The 22,637-nt window shown below is 36.3% G+C and overlaps 1 protein-coding gene, 1 long non-coding RNA gene and 1 pseudogene across 2 annotated transcripts; 1 reads left to right on the top strand and 2 right to left on the bottom strand.

The window, feature by feature from the left end:
• The first annotated feature begins 274 nt into the window (after nt 1-274).
• Nucleotides 275-1,573, top strand: LOC122135724. The gene is made up of 2 exons (XR_006153654.1): nt 275-374; nt 1,115-1,573. It is a non-coding gene; the product is annotated as an uncharacterized LOC122135724 (long non-coding RNA).
• A 1,121-nt stretch (nt 1,574-2,694) lies between these two features.
• Nucleotides 2,695-15,620, bottom strand: LOC122135679 (annotated as a pseudogene).
• A 2,311-nt stretch (nt 15,621-17,931) lies between these two features.
• Nucleotides 17,932-21,088, bottom strand: LOC109065149 (protein FAM185A). The gene is made up of 8 exons (XM_042715381.1): nt 20,588-21,088; nt 20,233-20,342; nt 19,757-19,849; nt 19,525-19,679; nt 19,416-19,459; nt 19,242-19,337; nt 18,655-18,795; nt 17,932-18,469 (listed from the first exon to the last, which is right to left on the bottom strand). Exons 1-8 carry the CDS (start codon nt 21,003-21,005, stop codon nt 18,351-18,353), a joined length of 1,176 nt encoding a protein of 391 aa, XP_042571315.1. The 5' UTR covers nt 21,006-21,088; the 3' UTR covers nt 17,932-18,350.
• Nucleotides 21,089-22,637: the final 1,549 nt, after the last annotated feature.

Here is a 22,637-nt window from a genome sequence, read left to right as displayed (position 1 = left end):
CTTCCATCAGCTTCTGAAGAAGATGGTACTGTTGAGGCAAGCACTTCACAAGATACTACTGAAGAAACTTCTCCAACATCAGGAAATGTAGAAGAAGGTGCTGAAGAGCAGAATGGTCCTCAAGAAACTGCTGTGGAAACTTCTCCAGCATCCACCGGAGAAGCCACAGCTGCTCCAGAGGAGGAGGAGGTGGCGGGTGCCGTCTGTATGATGCCATCTCTCGCACAAAGAGAACGGAGGAGGACACGCCAAGAAGGAGAGCAAAACTGGCCAAACGCTCCGGATACATCATCTTCACCTTCCTCATCTTTTGGATCCCGCTGATTGTGACAATGGTTTTAAATCAGTTATTTTACCGACATGACAATCTGACAGTAAGTTTCAAACTAATATTTTACTAATTTGTATCACAATTTAACATACTCTTTAAAAAAAAAAAAAAAAAAAAAAAAAAAAAAAAAAAAAAAAACTAGAAAAGGAGAAAATGCCCCATTCAACCAGATTAGAAATAACTCTTTGACAACTTAATATACAGCGATATCGACTTAATTGCACAGATACTATCTAAACTGAACTGAGCTGGATGATGACATCACTGAATTCAATGATGAACTGCCTTTAACTGAAAATGAGTGTTTACTATTGTCATTTTGCATTATTGACACACTATTTTCCTATTTAATACTGTAAAGTGCTTGTTAAAAGCGCAACATAAATAAAGGTGACTTGACAACTAGCTACGTCACCATTCACACCGCAAATAAATAGAACAAATTAATCATGTAATTTTTTTGGTTTAAAGTGTAAATGTCATTCATTTTGCAGCTTTATGCATAAAACAAGAGAAATAAAATAAACTAAATAATGGAAGATATATTTTAATTTAAGTCTTTATGTCTTGCATATAAACTAAAAGTATCTTGTTTTAAGGATTCATTTTAGATTATTAATCTCAATACTTAATACTGATAATTGATTACATAAAATAGTATTTTTATTTATTTGTTTAATAATTTATTTAATTATTTTTTTTGCAGTGCATTGGTCATATAGGTCTAGCAAAACAACAGCTAAAGTTACTGATGTCTTGGCATCTATGTTTAATGTTTTTCAGGAGGAGGTTTATCAGGAGCTGGAGATTTTAACAGTGTCTTTGGTCTGCATAACATCCCTCACCAACCCGATCATCTACGCAGCGGTCAACCCTCAGTTCCGCACTGAATTTCACAATCTGAAAGCAAAATGGAAAGTGTTTTTTACAAATTCATAGAGTTTATATACTTGTGGGGTCTTCAGAGCTGAGATCCCACTATGCCAAACACCACATCTGATCTGTTCATTGGTGTTATGTTGTGTTGTCACATGCTGTTGGCCACAAATTGAATTAGACGATGCGGTCTAAAATCTTAAGAAATGCTAAGACTGTTAATAAGAATGAAACAGATGCTATGAATGTTTGTAAACAGCTGCATTTCTGTAACTTTGAAATACTGTGTTTTCCATTAGATCATATTTTGTAAGACAATGTTCAGCCTTTACCTTTGGGGGACAAATAAAATAAAATAAAGATTGAGTATTCTGGCTTCTTTGATTTAATTTCCAGGTTATGCAACAAAATATTATGATAAATGATCAAAGTACTCATGAAATGTTGAAATACAGATGGGATTTTTAATCAGGTAAAATCTTATACAGTGATTGAAAAAGAGAATTCATTTTTAGTAGTGTCAATATTTTATATTATATTATTTTTTTTAATTAATTGTAATGTTTTTGGTGAGCCCACAGAGATTGTATCGAGAGATAAATTTATCGCCATCATTTTTAATATATACAAATAAAGAGTAAATGGCCATTTATGGTCCTTTAGTAGAAAAAATGTATAACTACACTTTGGTCTGTTAAAACAGTGGATCGCTCATACAGACTTTTTAGTCCAAAAGTCAAGACATTCATAAACACAAACAGGGTCAGTTTTAAGAAACTGTTTCACTTCAAATAACATCTTCAAATAATGGCATCTAGAGTAAGGACTTACATTTGCAGATGTAGTGGCACAAATACATAGAAGCTCAAAGTATGTGAATGAACCATGTACTAACGACAGTCTGGAGGAGAAACACTTGAAAAACTGGACTCTTGTTTTGCAAAATACTTATGTCTCTAATAAATAACTTATCTATTAATTCTGTTACAATCCCAATGACACTGGTGGCGTCCTCGTGTTTTTTTTTGTAAAAAATAATACTCCTCCTATTAGCACAAGCGGCGGTGGGTGGTGGTGGTCCCTTTTGACTTACCCATATGATTAGTGCCAAATCAGGTCCTACTTCCTTGTTTGAACAGACATTGTTATTGATGTTACCAAAGGATCCCATGTTAGGAATGAGTAATAGTCTATCTGTTTCGACCTATAACACAAGTAATGTTCTAAGGATTAATCGTGAACCAGTATAACAATGTTTAATAATGTGAATCACACCTGGATTGAATTGAGCTGAATGTCTTTTAGCTCTCACCAGAAGGAGACGGATCAAAATATTAACCGTGCCAGCAGTATGAGAGGACACCACTGACCAGAGCCGTGCCTTGTTTCAACACAAACACACATCAAAACCACTGTGTTAACACGGACGTGTCTCATCACTTAAATCCTGATGCAGCAAGACCAAGCTGAAGTATAAATTGACAGGATTAGCTGTCGGGTACTAATTATGAAAAACATATTACATAATCACAGAGGGCTTTTTGTATTTGTTGACTTAGTGGCTGCAAGAAAGCCTGCTAACATTAATATGTAGAAATCTTACGTACAGAATCTTAATAATTCATCTAAACTGTTTGGTGGTGGTAAGTCTGTTAAGTGATAGGATGGACTTTATTTGCTCACAAAATCGCAGTATATAGCAATGAGAATATTATTAATTCGTTTCCAGTAACTGTTGTCTATTTGCGAAATATATATTTTAATACATGTAATATTATTCCCTGTGATGGTAAAAGCTGAATATTCCATTATCATTACTCCAATTCTTTCAGTGTCTATTGATCCTTGCAGAATCATTTTAGTTAAATTTAAAACTAACTTTAGTATCCCAACGTCTGATATGGTATTTTTAAACTTTTTGATCGAAGGACAGTTTCTGCTCAACTTCTTTATCATAAACTAAAGCCAAAAAGGAAAAGTTTACTAACCCCTGGTTTAGATAATTTCACTTCAACTTTTACCTTGTACAGTAATCAGACTTTCCATCCATCAAAATATAATTCAGCAACGATGACACTAGATGGCTGGGCCCAACAGGTGCAGGTCGCGAAGATGAGTACAAAACCAACGCCGGTCACAGAAAAGATTATAAGGAAAACCATACTATGATACATACGCGTCACTGAGTATTCTGGAAAGCACCAATGGCTGCATCAAAAACAGCCATTATCTAAAAACCACTCACCTAGGAAGATGGTTGAATAAAACCACGGATGGGGATCTGAATCATGCACGACGCTGCACTGCAATTCAGCTTTCCAACCTCGAACTACTGTAAAAATACAAAACGTATGTATTTTTGAGAGTAATCGTAGAAAACAAGCCTTATGAAATAACACCCAAGGGTTGAATTAACTGAGACAAGAAAAATCTTGTCCAATGCTATTTCCTGATGCCTGAAGTGTTACAGAAAAACCAAACAACCTCAGAACTCTGATTGTCTTTCTGAAGAGCAAACTGCACTTCCATTGACAATTTTCTTCTTCCCTGGGATTTTCAGGGACCATGGCTAAAACAGTTCACACCTATGAAATAACTGAAATGAAGGATTAGGATCAGATCAATACATACAGAAATACATTATGTATTGATCTGCATGATGCCATTATTGCATTATCAACCTGAGATATAGCCATGAGTGGCTTAGAATGGGCGGGGATGTGGTTCGGTGGTCAGGGGGTCGGTGCACCACGCAGACATCATTCAACACCCGTGGCAACGATAGAGTATAAGCAAGCCGCTCGCATCGTGAACCAGTGCACTGACGCTCCGAGATGAGCACTTCTTGCACCCCAACACACAACACACACACACACCCACTACACACACACAACACACACAACACACACCTCTATTACTTCTTAAAGAATCCTTCTTGATAATCACTACAAGCCATCCTACCTACAACCCTTTGAGTCTGATAGACATGTAAAAAAGCATGATTTTTTGTGATGACCGCGTGGTGTCTGTTCAAAGCTTCCGTAATGAGTTCATTTAACAACCTCCCCTGTTCCAAGCAACCAACGTGCATGTTCGTAGATGTGGGAATGTGTTTTAAGAGTAAAGATGAGAACTTGATATAAGGGATACGGGCAGTATAATGGAAACCTGGTGTACACCTACGGGAGAAGGCATTAAAAAAAACAAAAAAACACACCAACAGGCCACAGACAAGAGGTATCTTAATCAAGATTTTATTAATACTACACACATTAAACAAACATTATGCAAGTTAATTATAGTTTTAGCTATTTTTCGTAATAATCCTCTAAAGAACAGTCAAAGAACTTTGAGTACTCTCTTACTGCGTATACAAAATGAAGTGTTCTTCCTATGAACTTACTAGGTGTGACTGTGAAGACAGGTCTGTAGGCTGTTTGTTCACTTCTCTAGTGAGACCAGAAAGAAAGTGGTGAGCTATAGAACTGTGCCTCAAATGGCTTGATGTTTCTCTGTTCGTGCTTACATATTTCCTATTTGTAATCATCACTCACCGTTGTCGTAGGGGCAGTTTTTTGTGCACGTGACAGGATCCTCTGCTGGTTGGTCACCGTAGAGTGGGTACAGAGGTCCTTCCTCCGACTAGATTCACATAGGCTTTGGAGAAGAGCGTAGTGGCAAACACTCCGTACAGACACCACAGGGGAACATTAATGGAGAGTTATTAAACAGTCTCCAACATGTATTTGTGTCCAAGATATGAATTCACAAAATCAAAAAATAGATTTATAATATTTGGCACACAAGCATTTCAAAAAACTTCAAACACAAAGCGTAACAATTCCACAACTTAATTTATAAAGTGCTGTTTGTAGTTGACTGTTAGCAACTCATAATTTTTGTAAAGTATGCACTTATGGTTACGCTTCTGATTTCAGTTGAATTTCTGTGATCCATCTAGTATAGAAGGCTTAGCTTACTCATGTGTGTGGAATTGCGACTGTTTTCTGTAAAATTCATCTAATCTCATTTTTCTGAGAGACTAATTTTAGTTCCCCGACCATTGTGGTGATACCTGTTATCCCAGTGTTAGCGTTTCTAAATTAGTGCATTTATAATTAATAATTGTAAATGAATTAATATTTTGAAGACTCTCGTAATCCGGTCCAGAGAACATAAATACTGAGATTCATCTGGTAATATGAAGCTGTTTCATGCGAGAAGTATTGTTTTTAAAAAAAATTCAATTCACAAGTTTTTTGTTGAGTGGTGAAACAAAATTTACCCTAGTTTAGCTTCTCTACTAAAATGTTATTTTCATAAAGGAAAGAAATGAATAATAATTGTTGTCAATTGATCTTATTTTAATTTATCCAAGGCTATGAATGAATAAATTCATGTTTTTCTTTTGGCTTCCGTATATCCCCCTTACATTAAAATATTTTAGATAATCATGGTGAGTTTGTTCTTTTTTTCCAACCCAAGGTTTGCCAACAAAACCTGCTGGAAAACTGCTAGTATCGCTCACAAATTACGACACTTCAACCTTAAAACTGATTCTATTCCTGTTTTATTCTATGCTATTCTAATTCTATATAAATCAGTTGTCCTACCCTATAGTTAACTACTTCCTTACCTAATACTGATTTTTATTCAAAACTATGGTCCACAACTGTGGACGTTAAATGTGTTTTACAGTGTCATTTCCAACAAGTAAGTCTATGAATTACTTGTAACTGACAGCAGAGAGAAGCGCAATAACAAACACATTTTTGTCCACCTCATAGCACGATGACCATCTTACCCCCTACTGATATGACCATAGCAGAGAGTAGCTGCCAACCCTCCGAGCGAACTATTAAACCTACTGCTTCAACTGTGCCTGAGCCATCCACTTATCATACAGAATCCCCTGAGAGACACACCACACACATATAATGATCTGCATTGCACACTTTGCAGATTTTAAAATCCTCAGTTGGGTAACGATCACATACTGGTATGAAGAGGATGCAGCCCATCAGGTTTCAGGTAAAAGAGCTGCCTTTCACTATCTCCTGCCAGGCACTTAATTCCCTGGTGAAACCCTCTGACCAACGGCTGGGATGTAAAAGTCACTCTGTGATGGAAGCCGAACGTCGCATTCACCACGCCCCGACAGCAAGTTTTACTCTGATCGGAAATACTGCGAATCAAGATGATAATATTGTTTTACGTCAAGGCCTTTGTGCAGTTGTTAGGTGGTTTTTCTGGTGCTCACTGCTCACCTTTAGCAATGCCCATGACGATGTAATATGGAGAGTGGAACTAATGGAGCTTGACTGCTGTGGCAATTTTGACATTCAGAGCTGACAAACATCGTTTGATTTGTGCCACGTAACCAACTCAGCTAATGATACTATCACTAATAGTAAAAGATCTGTTAGTAACTCCATGTAAGGACAATGCCCCAAAAATCCCACACCATGAATTGTAATGACAGTTAAAACCCCAAAAAAAAAAAGTTAAATTTTTTCTTTTCCTTGTTTTTACATCGAAAAAATTAAAAGTCATTCTTAGCTGGACCCTTACCAGTCCACTAGCAGGCCAAGCACAAGATTGTCAGTAAAACTATTCAAATAAGTTTATTAAAAAAGAGATTAAAAAGAATCTAACTTGGTAAAATGCTAAACCAAAAAATGTACACATTCAAAAATCTGGGTTAGACGTCGTTAAGACATTTCTAAATAATTGCTTTATATAATAATACTTTTATGCAGCAGAGATGCATAAAATAGAATGTCACAGTGACAGTAAAGACATTAATAATGATGTGACTTTCACATGACTGCTGCTCTTTGACACTTTCCTATTCTTCAAAGAGTTCCTGACAAAACACTTTCTCCTTGGTTGCCAAAAAAGAAGTAAGCAGAACAACTGTTTTTCACACTATCTATATACAATAAATGTTTCTTATAGAAGCAGATTTTTCTGAAGGATCCTGTGAACACGGCGACTGGAGTGCTTATGCTGAAAATTTCAGCTTTTTTCTTTTTTGCAGAATTAAAATGCCATTTTCTAATAAACATACAATAAATTACAATTAGTTTAATTTCGGAAGAATTCACCAGTTGCCCACTTTTTTCTGTAATTTTTATCAAATATATGCAGCTTTGGTAAGCATAATAGACTTCTTTCAAAAACATGTATAAAAAATCTTACAGACCCCAAACTTTTGAATGCGGGTTAAGATGTAGTCTAAAAAACATAAATACAACCAGATTTCGAAATATCAGAACTATCAGAACTTTACAAGTTTTAAACTTCCGTGTTTGTAATTTGATTGTTAAGGATACTGAAAGCAAAAACAATGATCCAATCCACTTGTGTTATTTATAAGTAGTAGAGGTTCACTGCAGGTGTCGCAGCACAAAATGACTCGGCTTTCACTGCGCCGGCGAGTCAAATCAAAATTATTCTTATTTTGAAAAGTATGATACAATGGTCATAATTTGGATGAATTCACAGATGGCCGTTATAATCCACAGTATGGAGCTTCTCACCTCTTTGCTTGTCTGATGTTAACGTGTTCAGGGGTATAAGCACATATATAATGTAAGGTCTTTTAGTGCTCATCTTGTCCACAGGGATAGGTGAAAACATCATCCATGAGATCATGGCACAATCCAGAGTGTGGTTACGGCCAGTAGAGGGTATGTCCACCAACAAGCCATATACTATGTGCTCCACGCCACTTAATCAATAATTTTGTATGGGTGAGGCACAAAAACGGACGAAAGAAGATAGACTATCGCCAGCCCTTAGTGTCCCAGAGGTAATATGCTCAATTAAGGACCTGCAACAATAGATTGCAAGGTCATGTATGTAGCATCTTTTTGAATCACATTTGTCTCAATCCAACGCACAATAGCTGAATTGCGAAATAAGCAGGAAACTTTATGAAAAATTAGGCTACCATGATAAATTATCCACACAACTGGGGGGGGTTTTTTTCAATATTATCTATGTTACAGTAAGTAGGTTCTACTAATTTATTTTAAAAATGGAATTTATTTTCCTCGTGATAGCCAAGCTGCACCTCCATTACTCTTATGATTAGTGTCTTCACTGTCACTATGATATTTCATATATATCCTATATCTTGCTTCTCCGCCAGTTAGTGGTCATTCTGCAGTGGCTTTCTTTGAGGCTGCTCGTATGTCTCCCACCGCGGTGTGCGGCAGACAGTGGATGAAAAGTGAATGTCTTCTCCGTCCTCCCTGCCCTGTCCAGATTAGAATTATCCTGGATGTACATCATTCCACACTGTAGCGCGATGCCAGAGACCAGACTGGCCTTAAAACAGCAACATATCCAAACCACAAAGCATGCCTGGAACTGGCTTGTGTTGAAAGCAGTATTCTCCCTGATTTACCCCAGAACACGGGAATCATGAAAACCACTTCAAAACCATCATTGCGTGTGTAAGCTGGGCCCCAGCAGACTGATGCAATCAAGATCAGAGATTTTCAGCCACAAAAATGTTGCATTTGGATATGAAATAAACACAACCTTTTCCGTCGATTCTTGCCAATGGCCACCAGAAATCGCAGGACAACTTGCAAGCAACATGTGTTTGCGCTGAAAATAAAAAGCACAGCATTATTGAGATCAGCCGAGAGATACCTCAACATTTATCAGTACTTATTTAGGATAAATTCTTACCACTAGGGGAACGCCAAAAACTGTGAGGAACATTAGGGAAGTCCAACTAAACACATAACCACCAGAGCGATCCACCAGCCAAACAGAAACACGTTACAGAACATTGCCACAAGTGAACAATGAAACGCCACGGAAAAACCCGGCGAATAGGGGGGGGGGGGAAGACACTGAACTATTTAATTACCTTAAAGGGAACCAATTGTGTGTATAATAATGCCACTTTTTTTCAATTTATTGGATTTCTCCCGTTTAGTTTTGTACAATAAAAACCATTTCATCAAATGAATGCAGTACAATACTTATCTATAATTATTTCTCGAAATTACATCTTTTTTTTATTTTGGATAACTGATAAATGGCCAATCACTAATTGTTAAATCACAGGATTAAAAAACAAATCATTTTTATTAACTATAAGACTTCCATTTATGTTCTTTCATAGTTTAATTGCTTTATTGTTCCATATTTGCAAAATATAGTAATAATAAAAAATTAGTAGGTATGTACATACATTTTCCCAGGTACTATGACATGTACTACAGAAGGAAATGAGAAGAGCTTGGTCGGACCTGAGTAGGTTTTAATAACGTTCAGGCTCAGAGTAAAGCTCCTTCACAATGTTCGACCTGTCTTCAAAGGGACGCTCTGTCACATGACTCTTCCCCTTCCTGAATCCAAAACTTATATGAAGAGAACGCATTGACATCAGCATCAAAATACCAAAATGAAACTGGACATATGTTCGCTCACATGCCCATTTACCTTATAATTATTCGCAACGTTTTTGGGCCCTCAACTTCATTTTCATCAGCACTTGTAGGGTGGGTCTTGCGCGGGTTTCTCATCCCGTATTTCCACACAAAGCTGCATGCTGTAAAGAAGTTGAGGGAATGACAAGAAAGGGGTAGTCGCAATCCTTTTAGGAAGCAAGTACAGAAACAAAAACTCCCGTGCTCTTTCGCAAAGTTTGTATGGGGTCATTCACTTCTCTGTGGTTTGCTCTTGGTGGGACAGGAGCTGCTTGTTGTTGCCACAAACAGGGATTGAGCAATCCGGCGGGGCTCCGGAGTGAACGTGAGGCTACACAAAACCTCCGTTCACCAGCATTGAGCCAGGCTGATGAGCTCCGTCAATCGTCCCTCGAGAGAATGCAGATCACGTGAACTCCTAGCGTGGTTTTATATTATTACGGATTCACATCGATTTGGTTTTATTTAATAAAGATTTCAAAATGCTATCATTCCTTCAGAATTCCTCCGTAGAAAATCCGCAGCATCAACCGGTTTATTGTTTGGAAACAAAACCTATTATGGCTAGAAGTATAATTCCTAACTTTAAAAAACAAAACATGTTAATTCGTACTATTAACGTAGATGAGATGCAACCTGGTTCAAACATGGCCTATAAATGTATATCGATATAGGCTTTCAATTGCAAATTAATATGATGCAATATCGCAAACCTGGTTACTGTGTGATTTACGAGACTAGCATACACGGAATGTGTGTTATTTTGGTAGTGACACTAATTCTCATTTATCTGGTTTCATTTTATGACTAACACAGTTAGCCATCATGTGTAACTTAATTTAGGTTATGTTCACACGTGTGTCATTCAAGCACAAATTGAAATTTTACTATGCAACTGCATACATCTTAAATTAACCCTTATAAAGGTAACAAATAAACTTCTTCCTTTTGTGTCGTGAAAGGTATTTCTCTTAAAAAACTGTGCGCTCTTATTTCTCTGTACTACATTTGTTTTATATTTTAATGTAATGCAATTATCTCAACACTTTTTTTTTTAAAAGTGTGACAAATATCAATATACAACATACAGATATTTTTAATAAGAATTGAAATGCCTTATTGGGTTCACCAGCAATCACCGTTTTGAATGCGCAGATCTAGCCGCGAATCGGGCCGACAGGAAACAACGTTTATAGATAATTTAGGGACTCGTGTGACGGATGCGGTCTCAGGTGTTCCGAAGCCTTTCACTACAGAAACCTAGCCGTGGCTGCAAATGCATTAGAAGAAATCATTTTCTGAGCCACAAATTCTGTTTCATTTCTGTACCAGAATAGTAGTCACAAAACGCAACAAAACATCTCATTTAGGTAAAATACAGTGGACGGCAGCAATGATTCATGTCACGTCTGAAATAATGAGCATGTGTTACATTCACTTGTTGCATAGTCAAGGGCCTCGTGAATTGAGCAAAGGTGTAACTGTCTGCTGTAGATAAAACAACGCAATTGCACTGTTGACCAATATACAGGCGTGGATTTCAGTATTCGTTCCCTCATGTACACAAAATGGGCCTTTGGTTTTTGTATGACTCGGTTTTACCTGTATTGTCTGTGATCGAGTTTTCCCTCCAGTCGCGTCTGCTGACATTCGTTTGTCATTTCAGCAGCAAATGCGCGTCCTGGCGTCCGTCCACGCACAGTATCTCGAATGACAGACAGTTTCTTCAGTATCAGCCTCAATGTGATCCAAGCGCGCTGACGCCGAGCGGCCGTGTTGCCAGATCGCGCTAAAACAAATTATGACGACCGCAAAATAAAAACGCGGCCCATTATCCCCCCCCCACCAAAACAGGCACTACAGTTTCTCGAGATTTGTGGTGTCAGTATGCTCTTATACGATCCGAATCCGTCATACTTGGCTCCTATGCTATGGTGTAAAATAAACGTTAAAATAACGCAAACGCGCATTATTCGCTTTCGAATATGCCGGACATGGCAACCCTGTGCGATCGCTACAATCTAAAGGTAAATGTAGCTTACTGATACTCACTGTTTAAACGCTTGAAGATTGCAGAGTTTTGTCTTCACGTGCACCAAATTCAATAAACAAAGTATTAAAAAAGTAATATTCTATTTAAAGTACTGTCACGATAGCTGAAAGCATTCCAAATTAAAGTATAAACACTGTATCGTATAATTGCCTTATAACATTACACAATATTATTAAAATAATGATGCATCCCATGTCAACATCATCAGGGAGCATCAGAAATGTCACAGTACAATCAATGCACACACATTCTGTAAAAATAGTTTCCTGGGTCAGTACTACATAAGCATAACCTGAATAACCTTTGTTTAATGGTAAACTTCACGGCGCATTATGCAGCAATGAAGAAACACTTGTTTTCCCCAAGGCATCTAAGATTTCTAAACACATGTAGAGATGTTAAAATAGTCCTTTCCACCACTAGTCTGATTATCCAAAGCACGTAGCGTGGTCAAAAAAAAAAATGTCTGCATTCACTTGGCAAGGAAAACTTTTGGCAGTAGAGAGTTCTCAACGAGGGTCTGTGGGTGTTCACAATGTCTTATTATATTAAGAAATATCGCTCAACAATCGCCAGAGACAGTCATTTATTGTCCATTTTCCTAACATTTTGAGAAGATACCGATGTCCTACCCTAAATGGAAACCTACCTGCTACTCTCTTAGTAGTATTATATCACCTTTTTTTTACTCTGCTTTGTCCACTAAGCAATTAAAGCTACACAGGTTATGCAGAGTGCCCTAACGTTTATGTAAAAAAACATTCTACACATTGAAGAATGGCATATTTGGTAAAAAATATTCTGTAATGAGGTTATGGTGAGGAGTAAGTGGCACCTGCATCTTCACCTCCTCATCTGGATGGGACAGCAGCAGGGGCAGCTTATGGTGCAGCTGAGAGGAGCTGTCTAGTAGAACACAGTACAGAGAGTCCTGCCGCCTCCTCAGAACTTCAGCCACCTGTGCAGAGGGTCTCCACGCATGCAGGTTCCCCACAAAGAACAACAGGCGGAGAAGAACAGATTGCCTTTGTGTGCAGCCGTCAAACACACAAAAATCAAGAGCTGGCAGCCTGTGACCAGCTTTACACAGTAAATGGAGGAGCTTGTGCCAATATATAAAAGCAATCCTAAAACTCAAGAGAGAGAACTCATTATGGCTGAATGATGAATCAAATACATTATGCGTAGAATAAATAATTTGTGCAGTTTGCTGAAATCTAAGTTTAACGTTTTTCAGAGAAATAAGCGCTTGCTAGCTTGCTTCCACAACTTCCAAATTTTTTTTTCAAAATACCAATGTTAAATTTCAACGTAATACTTTATTGTTTAACATATTGATACTTAATGAAGAAATTAAATAACCCAGCCAAAAAATTTGTAGAGGGCTGTTGGACAACTTTTGGCCACATTGTAAGTCCGACAAAACAAGCCTTTTTAAATCACAACTGCAATTTTTTTTTTTTTGCCCAAAATGGCAGCCCTTTGAAAATGTATAAGGTTTCAATAGAAATACTTTGGCCATTTGGTTTACATACAGTAGTGTAATAATAATATATAATCATATATTATTTTTGAAATGTTGGATACAATTTTGTAATATAAACAGATGGTAGTCACTGTTTATACACAATGGCACGATAGGCACTTACTTGCCTGCAATGAGAAAAACTAGGACACCTAGCAACCAAGGCAATTATTTATAGATTTATCTATTTATAGTAAATCTATAATGACATAATAGTCCCTGAAACCAACTGCACTGTATCTCACTTACAAAAAAGTGAAAGCATTACAGCAGAAACCATAAAAGACATGCTTGTTCACCTGAGCTTGCACAATATCATCCATCAGATCTGGATTGGAGGAAAGATTTACCTAGGACCTTCAGGACTTGGATCTGCAGGAAAAGATTAAATCTTCCAATACATCTGGCGTGTAAGCATATCATGCAATGTGTTACTCCAGAATCACCTGTAGGACGTCGTTGCTCACTATGAGTAGAGAGAGGAGGAGGGTGATGGAATTCTTCATCAGATGCTGGTGATTATCTGTGACTGACAGATTAGTGAGCAATCTGAGCGCTGCCATGCATGAAGGTCAGAGTTCACACGGTGACGTCTCAATCATCTGCATCACCGACGGTAGACATATATCTGACCAGCAACCACGAAAACATGTGTAAGCCATAATATCCACAGGAGAACACAAGAAACGCCACACATTCAAAATGGTGCTATTTTATACTATTTAGGTATGATAGCATATTTATTAATAGTCTTTTCTTTCTACCATTGTATAGCTTTTAATTAGCTTTTTTATATTTTCATTTTAGTCATTTTGTTAGGTGCTTGACATTTTTATTCAGTTTATTTCTACACATCTATATTTATATCAAAATTATATTTATAAAAATTATAACTTTAACTTATACTAATTGATTTCAGTTATTTGCCAAGACAACATTTCTATTTTTTTTTAATTTACGTTTTCCCATCTAATATTTACATTTTATTTTATTTTCAGTTTTATTTTAATTACTGAGAATAGTTTAAGTTAACAACACTGATCTGAAACCAGGGTATTACAACTAAAACCATTAAAAAATATATATTTTTGTTACATGAAATGAAATAAATGTTAACTTATTTTAAGCTAGTTCCAAAGGCAACATTTATTTTTCGTTTAGTACTAAAATAATAAACTCAACAACTCAACTACAATGAAAAAAAACATAATAAAAACTATATACAGTCTACAATCTATACCAGTACATTGTGCCTCTCTAAAAAGTAAATAAGCAATACCTTCAGCTGCTCTTGATTTGCAGATATTCATGCTTAAGTTGTTCAGAGCGTTAAGAGTCTGGGACCCGAATCTCAGGTGAAGGGTCTGAGAGGAAGCCAGCTATGATGTGAAGACCTCCGAATTCACGCAGAAGATCCTAATGAGAAGAAAAGTGAAAAAAAAAAAAATATTGTACATGATGCACAATCTTCATATGCTTGCTCTTCTGCAAATCAAAACATATTAAAGTCAGTCTAATACATAATGTCTAGAAGACAGAACATCAGATGACCTGGTTTACTGTTGAGGCAGCAGCGTTTCCTAACGTTACGAGAACGTCCTCCTCTCTTGGGTTTGGGCTGCTCTGCAGAAGCGAGAGAAGCATACTCAGATGCCGAGGCCCCCTCCAGGCTGGGCAGCAGATTTTGAGTGAATATCATCTTATCAGAAGACAAACACACACACACACACACACACACACACACACACACACACAAACACACACACACACACAACACACACACACACACACACAAAGAAAGGTCCCTGTAATATTTATTGAGGGCTGACTGGGTTGAAAAACAGCCCTTCAAACTTATAAAGCTTTCAGTGAGCTAGACTTTTTTTTAAAATTCATAATACATCCTGAAAACCATTTCAATGTCACTTACTAGATTCAGTATCCGGATCCAGATTATCACTTTTACTGACAACTTTAAATCCAGACACTTTGGCCATCAGGCTCCCAGGCTGAACAATCAAACTTTTAGCAGCCTTTTTTGTGTTTACTCCTGCATCTCCTGCGCGAAACTAAAGACTAGTTTATAAACGCCATACGAGGCTCCGGCTCCTGCTACGATCCCCAACAGAGCCTTTAAGCTGCCGAGCCGGGATACGACATTGTCATCTCCCATTCTCCGATAGGAGCAGAGTTCATCGATAGATGTTAACAGTAACACATGGTGCTTGTGCGGCAGGATAAATCAGGATGCGAACAGTTCCTGATTATATTTGTCACAGACTGTTTCCTCTTTATGTTGCCGCCTATTGCATCAGCGGACGACCAAAACGTTTCGCGGAGTGTTTGCGTTCATGAACCGATTTTGTTTTCCTCTTGGTCGCACTCTGCAGTCAAAATACATTATTCTAATACCTTTAAACAAATATAAAATTAAAAGGACAGCAACCATAAAATTTGCTGTTGTGATGAGCGCAACAGATATTTGCCACCTACGGTATTAAACATAATTTAAAATTTATAATTATTTTACAGCTGTAATCAATACTGTTTTATATTGTGTCTTGCAGCCTTGGGAACTAACCAAAGTCTGAGAAAAACGACCACGGCTATGTGTTTTCCTAACAGATAATGGAATAAAGGTTTTGTTTACCTTTTTATCACTTTATAAATTTATGGTTTGCAGTATATTTGCCATCTGATTACTCTTTTTGGAAAAGTTCACATGATTATCACATTCACGTGATGATCTTTTTCTCTTCTGCAGATGTTTTGCCAACAGTGTCATCATCTGGAGCTTTTGGATGTGTTACTGTATGTGTCTGCCCTCTTCTTCTTCTGCAGGACCATTGTCACAGTCAGAATAGCTGGATGCCCTAAAGTACTGTACTTCTTTAATTCAGTAATCTTGAATGAATAAACATTTTTAATAAGACATATTGATTATAATGATATATAATGAATAAGATATAATGATTACAAGATCGTTAATAAAATAAGAAGATTTGCAGTTGAAATTCAACGGTTCACTCAAATAGTTATGCTTTTAATCCATATGGCAAAATATTTTCGAATATATATATATATATTTAAAAAAATAATATAAATATAAAAAATACAAATATATTTTCTACAATATAGTTAAGATTTAATATATTTTAAAAATATATATAAAAGCATATAAAAATTAAATATACATTTTTAAACATAAACAAAAAAAAATGTTTTTTTTTTTAAAAGCATTTAAAAATAGATTTCAGTCCAATACAATCTCTAGTAGGCTATATAAAGTTTAATAAAAATCTAGTTTTGATCTCTAGTAGGCTATTCCATCCACATTTGCATTTAGACTAAATGTAGGCTACTGTAAGATTGGAAATGTATTTTCTTGCACCTGAAAATACATTTTTAAATATATTTGGGTATCTGAAGATTGAAACTAAACATATTTCCAATGACAACATATATTTAGCATATAGAAATAAAAAATATATTTGTAATAAAAAATGCATTAAAATAGAAATACAAATTTTCACTTGTAGTCTCAGATCTTTGGATCTTACTATACGGTATTCATTCAACTGGGTAAACATCACATATTATCTGCCACTATACTTTGTTACTAAAAAATACTAAACATTAATTATTGTACAAAGTGAAATAATTTTATTAGTTTATTTAAATGTATTTATTAGTCTGGTATCATTAGTAGGGGTGATGACTGCACTCAGCCCAGTGATCCTGGTGTGTACACCCGTGTGTCACAGTATCAGCAATGGATCACCACCTCTGTTGGCCAAAACCTCCCAGGATTCGTCATCTTCAGCTCCCTAATGTCATTTTCTTCTTCCAGCCAAAATCTATATAGCCTTAAACATGTACACACAAACTCAACCTAGACACATTATATACATTTGTACCTTTCTCTGCAGGTTAAGGTAATAGTCATATAAAAAGACGCTTACCCATACTTCCAGGAACTGCAATCAATGCCAGTAACCAGTTCCACGGTAAAAAAGGCCTGCCACAGAACTTAATTCATATGATATGATCTGACCCCGGATAAGTCTGACCACAGTAGTTATAAGGTGTGATTAACAAGATGAACTGTGGACAAAAAGCAGTATTTTGTTAACAGTTTTCACTCATCTCCTCACTTTTTCTTCATTTTGCATATAATTAGCAAATATTAAGCACAGATCTTACACATACATGTGACTTTAAAATTTTTGTCACAAAAATAGTTGAGCATGTACTACTGGTCAAGTTGTTGAAATAAATAAATAAATAAATCATTCAGCAAGGACACATTAAATATATCAAGTGACAGTAACAATTTAAAGGTTACAAAATATTTATATTTCTAATAAATTCTGTTCTTTTGAACAGGAAAAAAAAAACATGGTTTATACAAAAATATTAACTGTTTTCAACACTGATAATAACAAAAACTGTTTCTTGAGCAGCATTTTAAATGATTTCTGAAGGATTATGTGACACTGGAGACTGGAGAAATTACTTTGCATCACAGAAATCAATGACATTTTAAAATATATTCAAAGTTAGTTTAAATTGTTAAAAGTTATTTTTTACTTTAAAACCCAAAATATTTGAACAGTAGTGTATGTATTCTATAATACGCTATAATATTGTATGTTGCAATGCATGTAGAAGCTTTTCACAAAATAAGTGCTATAAAATAGCATGGTTTATTTCTTTCTTTTGTACAGTTGTTTCAATGGGTTCTGTTTATCAACTCATCAGGTATACTGTATACTGTAACATCTCTCAGGATCTTGTCCTACAGGATCTGGCAGGATGTTACACCATTGCATTTAGTGTGAATACATGAGTACCATTACTTGTAAAAAGTAGAAAGTACCCATCAGGATCTTCTGAAGCAGAACTTGCCCACAGCGTAGCCCTAAAAAGACATGCAATCTGTTTCAAACGTCATTTAGATGCATGCTTCAGTCAAGTTGTATCTCACTTTAGCTATATGTGAAGTGTCTTGTTGCACAGATATACACAAGATCCAGTTTAAATCTCCTGTATAAATCCAGCAGCAAGGTTCTGTCAGTTCTGTAGTTGGTCCCAGGTGCTTCTGTGCAGGTTTTAACTCTGAGCTCCAAGTCTGAGGGTCTCAAACCAGCTCTGGTTTCTCAGGCTGACAGCACCTTTTTCTGCAGTGGCTTTGATCCATCGTTCTTCATGCGTGCCACCATTCAAATGAGCTAAAATGAGTACATACAATCTAATGAATGCATATAATATGTTTAGATCATAACTGTATTTTAAATAGTCCACATATTCATGTTTGTATTTTAGGATAAGATGTAGACTTGCAACTGAAAAAAAAAAAAAATTACAGGCAGTTCAGGTAGTTAAGAGACATCCAGTGGGTCTGGCTTCTACTCACCCGTAACTGTTGTCTTCCCATCAGCTGAAGTACGTTCAGTCTCTTGACACGAGCTAACTATCTCTGAGCTCATGCTAACAGAGGTTCCACACAAGTGCACTGCTGCTTTCATAGTGGACGGCACACGCACACTCACAGCACCTGAATCAATGAAAAATAAAAGTTTTCGAAAACTAGTTTAAAACAAGGGTCAATCTGTTAGAAATGAACTCTGTATTCACTGGTTACATATGCTTCTGAAAAACCATTGTAGCATTTTTAATGGCTATAAAAAAATGTCATGTGAGGTAATCATTAAGTATAAAAAAAATGTGAACACCTAATGATTAATTTCAAAATACTTTACATTTTTTATTCTTATTTTTAATAATAGAATTATATAATTTATTCAAAAATATGTATTATCTATTATTATTTAGGTACAATAGATTTTAAAGACTAAATATAACCAAATTTAAAAAATAACAGATGGCTGCAGGAATAAAAAAGTAAGTAGTCAGGTAAATTAAATAGAGATGTTCATACTAGGCTCATCTTATTTATTAGTTTCTTTGATGTTATATTCTGTTTGTGATTCTGATTATCACCTTGCTGACTGTGAAGCTCTCCGCTTCCATCTTGGCCCACATATGCATCAATGTTTCCAGCAGTAGTAAACACCTTCAGGGCACCACTTGAGCTGTCTATGAAGAAGGAAAGACATCTTTAGTGCACTAAATGAGTGACTAAAAACCTACTGTCAATTCAGACTGATAACTCACCAATGACAATGTTTCCTGTTTTACTTTGTACAAAGAGCTTCAACCTGTAAAACAAACAACAATTATTCATGTCCTAACTGCATATCAGGTCTTGACAATAATCCATTACCGTCCCGTCCCCTCACCGTGCACGTGGCCAATCTGGATGTTCCCGGAGGAAGTGGACACTGATGTGCATTCAGCATAAATGGCCTTCACTTTCAGATCCCCGTGTTCTGTGGAGAGATTCATGGTGGTTCCCTGAATTTTCTTAATATCGACATTCTGGAGAACAAAAACTGTGATTTAATAACAATTCACAGTACAGTATATACAGTTATATAAATCATAAAAGTACTTACACTGTCCAAAGATGTGCTGATATCGACATTCCCATGTATGGTCTGAAGTCCGGTGACCTTTCCTCCTGTGGACTGCACTTGAACCTCATGACCCTAAACAAAATCAAAATTTGACACATAATAATAATCCATATTCCATATTATCACAAACAAATAATCAGGGGTTTGCAATCTTTTACTTAACCACAGATCACAAAAAATTAGCAGTTAGGATGGGGAAAGTTTAAAAGGCATCTACATATTTTCATGTATAAAGACCCAGTTTATACTGTTACAAATTGTTATAAATATGTTAGTATGTTGTATTTAGAAAATATTTAGTTTCTTTTACATCATTCACTACATTAATGTTTAGTTAAATACAGAATTTGTATGTTATTTTTAACATTTATTTTTATTTAAAAACACCTAGTACTCCCTTTCATCCCCTAGTTTGCAAACCCCTGCATTAAATGATTAAAAAACGAATGTGTCACCTTGACAGACTCTAGGACACAGTGCCCTCTCTCTGTGTGAACGTGGCAGAGGTCACTCTCCATTTTCTGGATCTTCACATTGCCTTTGTCTTTAGTCTTGATGTGGAGATCTGCAGGAATGGACAGGGACTAAAAGGATGCACATGTATTTCTATGAATGTTAGTTATAAAAAATTACACTTATTACAATACTTTTACTTACTGTAAATACAGTCTAGATAGTAAAAGCTCTTCATTTAAAAAAGGTAAATATAAAAACATCAGTTATTAATAAAATAAACCAGCAATATATTAATAATATAATAAAAGTACATGATTTATTATGATCTTTAAAAGCTTGAATATATATACTTACCACATTTAACAGGTGCTGTCAATTCAACAGTGACATTGCAATCCACCTCATCTGCCGAAATCTGAAGTTCATTGCTTTGATCATCATAATGAACATGAAATCCGTCCACATTAGGAGTTTGATTCGCATCTGTCACGTGCAAACTTACAAATGCCCGATCAGCCTCAGGGAAAGCATGTGGATCCAGTGATTTTATGGATATATTACAGCCTAAATGACATTTGACCTTTGTGAAAGGGTTAACTAATAATTCCCATTGCTTTATAGGTTTATTCAAGTCTTTAGGAGTTGCAGGAGCATCTGAAAAAGTTCGGAGAGCCTGAGAGATCAAAGCCCTGGTGAAGAGTCTTGAACATCCCTGCACTGAACCCACACGCACACCGTGACGTAACAGCTGTGTAACTACACAAGTAAACATCACTAAAGCCTCACTACGGATTAGAGCGAAACGTTAAACGCTACTTGCATTAATAAACGCCGTGCAGAAATGTTTATATAATGACGGCAAACCGGAACAGGCTCAAGCGCGAGTGGAATTATGGGAAGTGAAGTCCATCAACCTGAAAATGAAGTCCAGTCTAGTCTGTCATACTGATCATAACAAGATGTATCATTAATTAATTAAAGTGTGACCGTCGCCTTTATGATCAAAGAAGGTTAAAATTACGATAAAAAGACTTAAGGTTAAAATGCCAACAACAGCAACAGCAAAAATACATTTGTTGCTTAATTTAAATGAATAGCAACAACAAAAACAACAACCATATATGCCCCCTATAGGGTCATAATCAAATAATAAATCATGTACTTTTACTATAGTCACTTTTAGTTTAATTTAGTGAGACAATAATATTACAGTGTTCCGTGTTGCAAACTTTCATGTCATTTTGAGCGAATGATATTTCAATAGGCTACACTAACTCTCTCTGTCTAAAATGTAACTCTTATGGAACCTTTTTCACATTTTAAGATTGTTACATTATTGATTGTTTATTAAGCCGGTTTCTTATGGGAACTATTGTTTGGTCCCTAAAATTAGAAGCTGTTTTCACGTTTGTGGACATCTGTGTGTGGACAGAACGTGACCCAGCCTGCAGCACTAGAGATGAATGTCCTGCTGTGTTGTAAGTAGCTCATAACTGTCTTGTCATGATGATTTCAAACTCTCAGTGCTGGTCGTTTTGGAGCTGAGCAGACAGAACGTCATACTGGGGCGGACTTTCCGTCTGCTTTTCTAATAGCTGCGAGCGATAGGCTATTATTCATGACACTACCTCACTGCTTGTATAACTAGTTTAATTCCTTCAATGAAGGCCCAAGGGAACTTATTTTTTTACTGAAAGTGATTCATAATCCTGAAACAAAGGGCCACAGTCAAAAAGTGGTCACAAATTGCTCTCCTGGCCAGCTATTGTTAGAGTTACACACGAATGCTAAAACTCGTCCAGTAGGTGGCGCTCTCTGTCATTTCGACATACGTGAAGACGGGGGAATCAGCGAGGTCACAGGTTTACAGTAGCTCATTTAGTATATATAAATAACAGTGTGTCATATCCTCCTCCACATTAGCTTATGAATGAGTGTTGAGTTATGAGGAGGGATTTAGTATATGTCCTCTAGTTAGCACAGCCAAGTTCAGAATCTAATAAAGCAAGCTATGTGAGGCTACACATGGTTTCTTGCATTGCAGGGCTACTTTTTGAACACATTTAATGCATGTTAACCAAATGCTGTAATACTCATCAACACTTTGCAGACTAGTAAAAAGTGTTAATATATATGAGATAATATTTCATAATATATCATAATATTTCATTCATTTAGCTGCGCTACTCTCTTTCAGACTGGTAGTGTTACCATTCTTTTCAAGAAAAGACCATAAAGGAGGAAATTAAAAAGCCTGTCTAGACGCCAGCGGTTGAGGGTCGAGTCAAGAGCTTTGAGGATAATCAGAAGGTCATGGTCAAAGTTCACACAGAGCCGATGAAATGGAGACTTCAGAGGACAACATTTGCTAGATACAGCACAAAGAAGAAAGTCTACTCATATA

The sequence above is a fragment of the Cyprinus carpio genome, chromosome A25 (genome assembly GCF_018340385.1).
Source record: "Cyprinus carpio isolate SPL01 chromosome A25, ASM1834038v1, whole genome shotgun sequence".
In the NCBI taxonomy this organism is placed as follows: Eukaryota; Metazoa; Chordata; class Actinopteri; order Cypriniformes; family Cyprinidae; genus Cyprinus; species Cyprinus carpio.
Note: the sequence above shows the minus strand (reverse complement) of the source record. Positions and strands in the feature narration are given on the sequence as shown.

Bases quoted from the DNA above. Each gene is read 5' to 3' on its own strand.
- LOC109065149 (XM_042715381.1), bottom strand. From the start codon at position 21,005: ATGTTTACTTGTGTAGTTACACAGCTGTTACGTCACGGTGTGCGTGTG. The intron at 20,343-20,587 runs GTAAGTATATAT...CCATTCCTGCAG, and splicing joins GACAGCACCTGTTAAATGTG to ATCTCCACATCAAGACTAAA. The intron at 18,796-19,241 runs GTGATAATCAGA...TCATTGATTCAG, and splicing joins AGAGCTTCACAGTCAGCAAG to GTGCTGTGAGTGTGCGTGTG.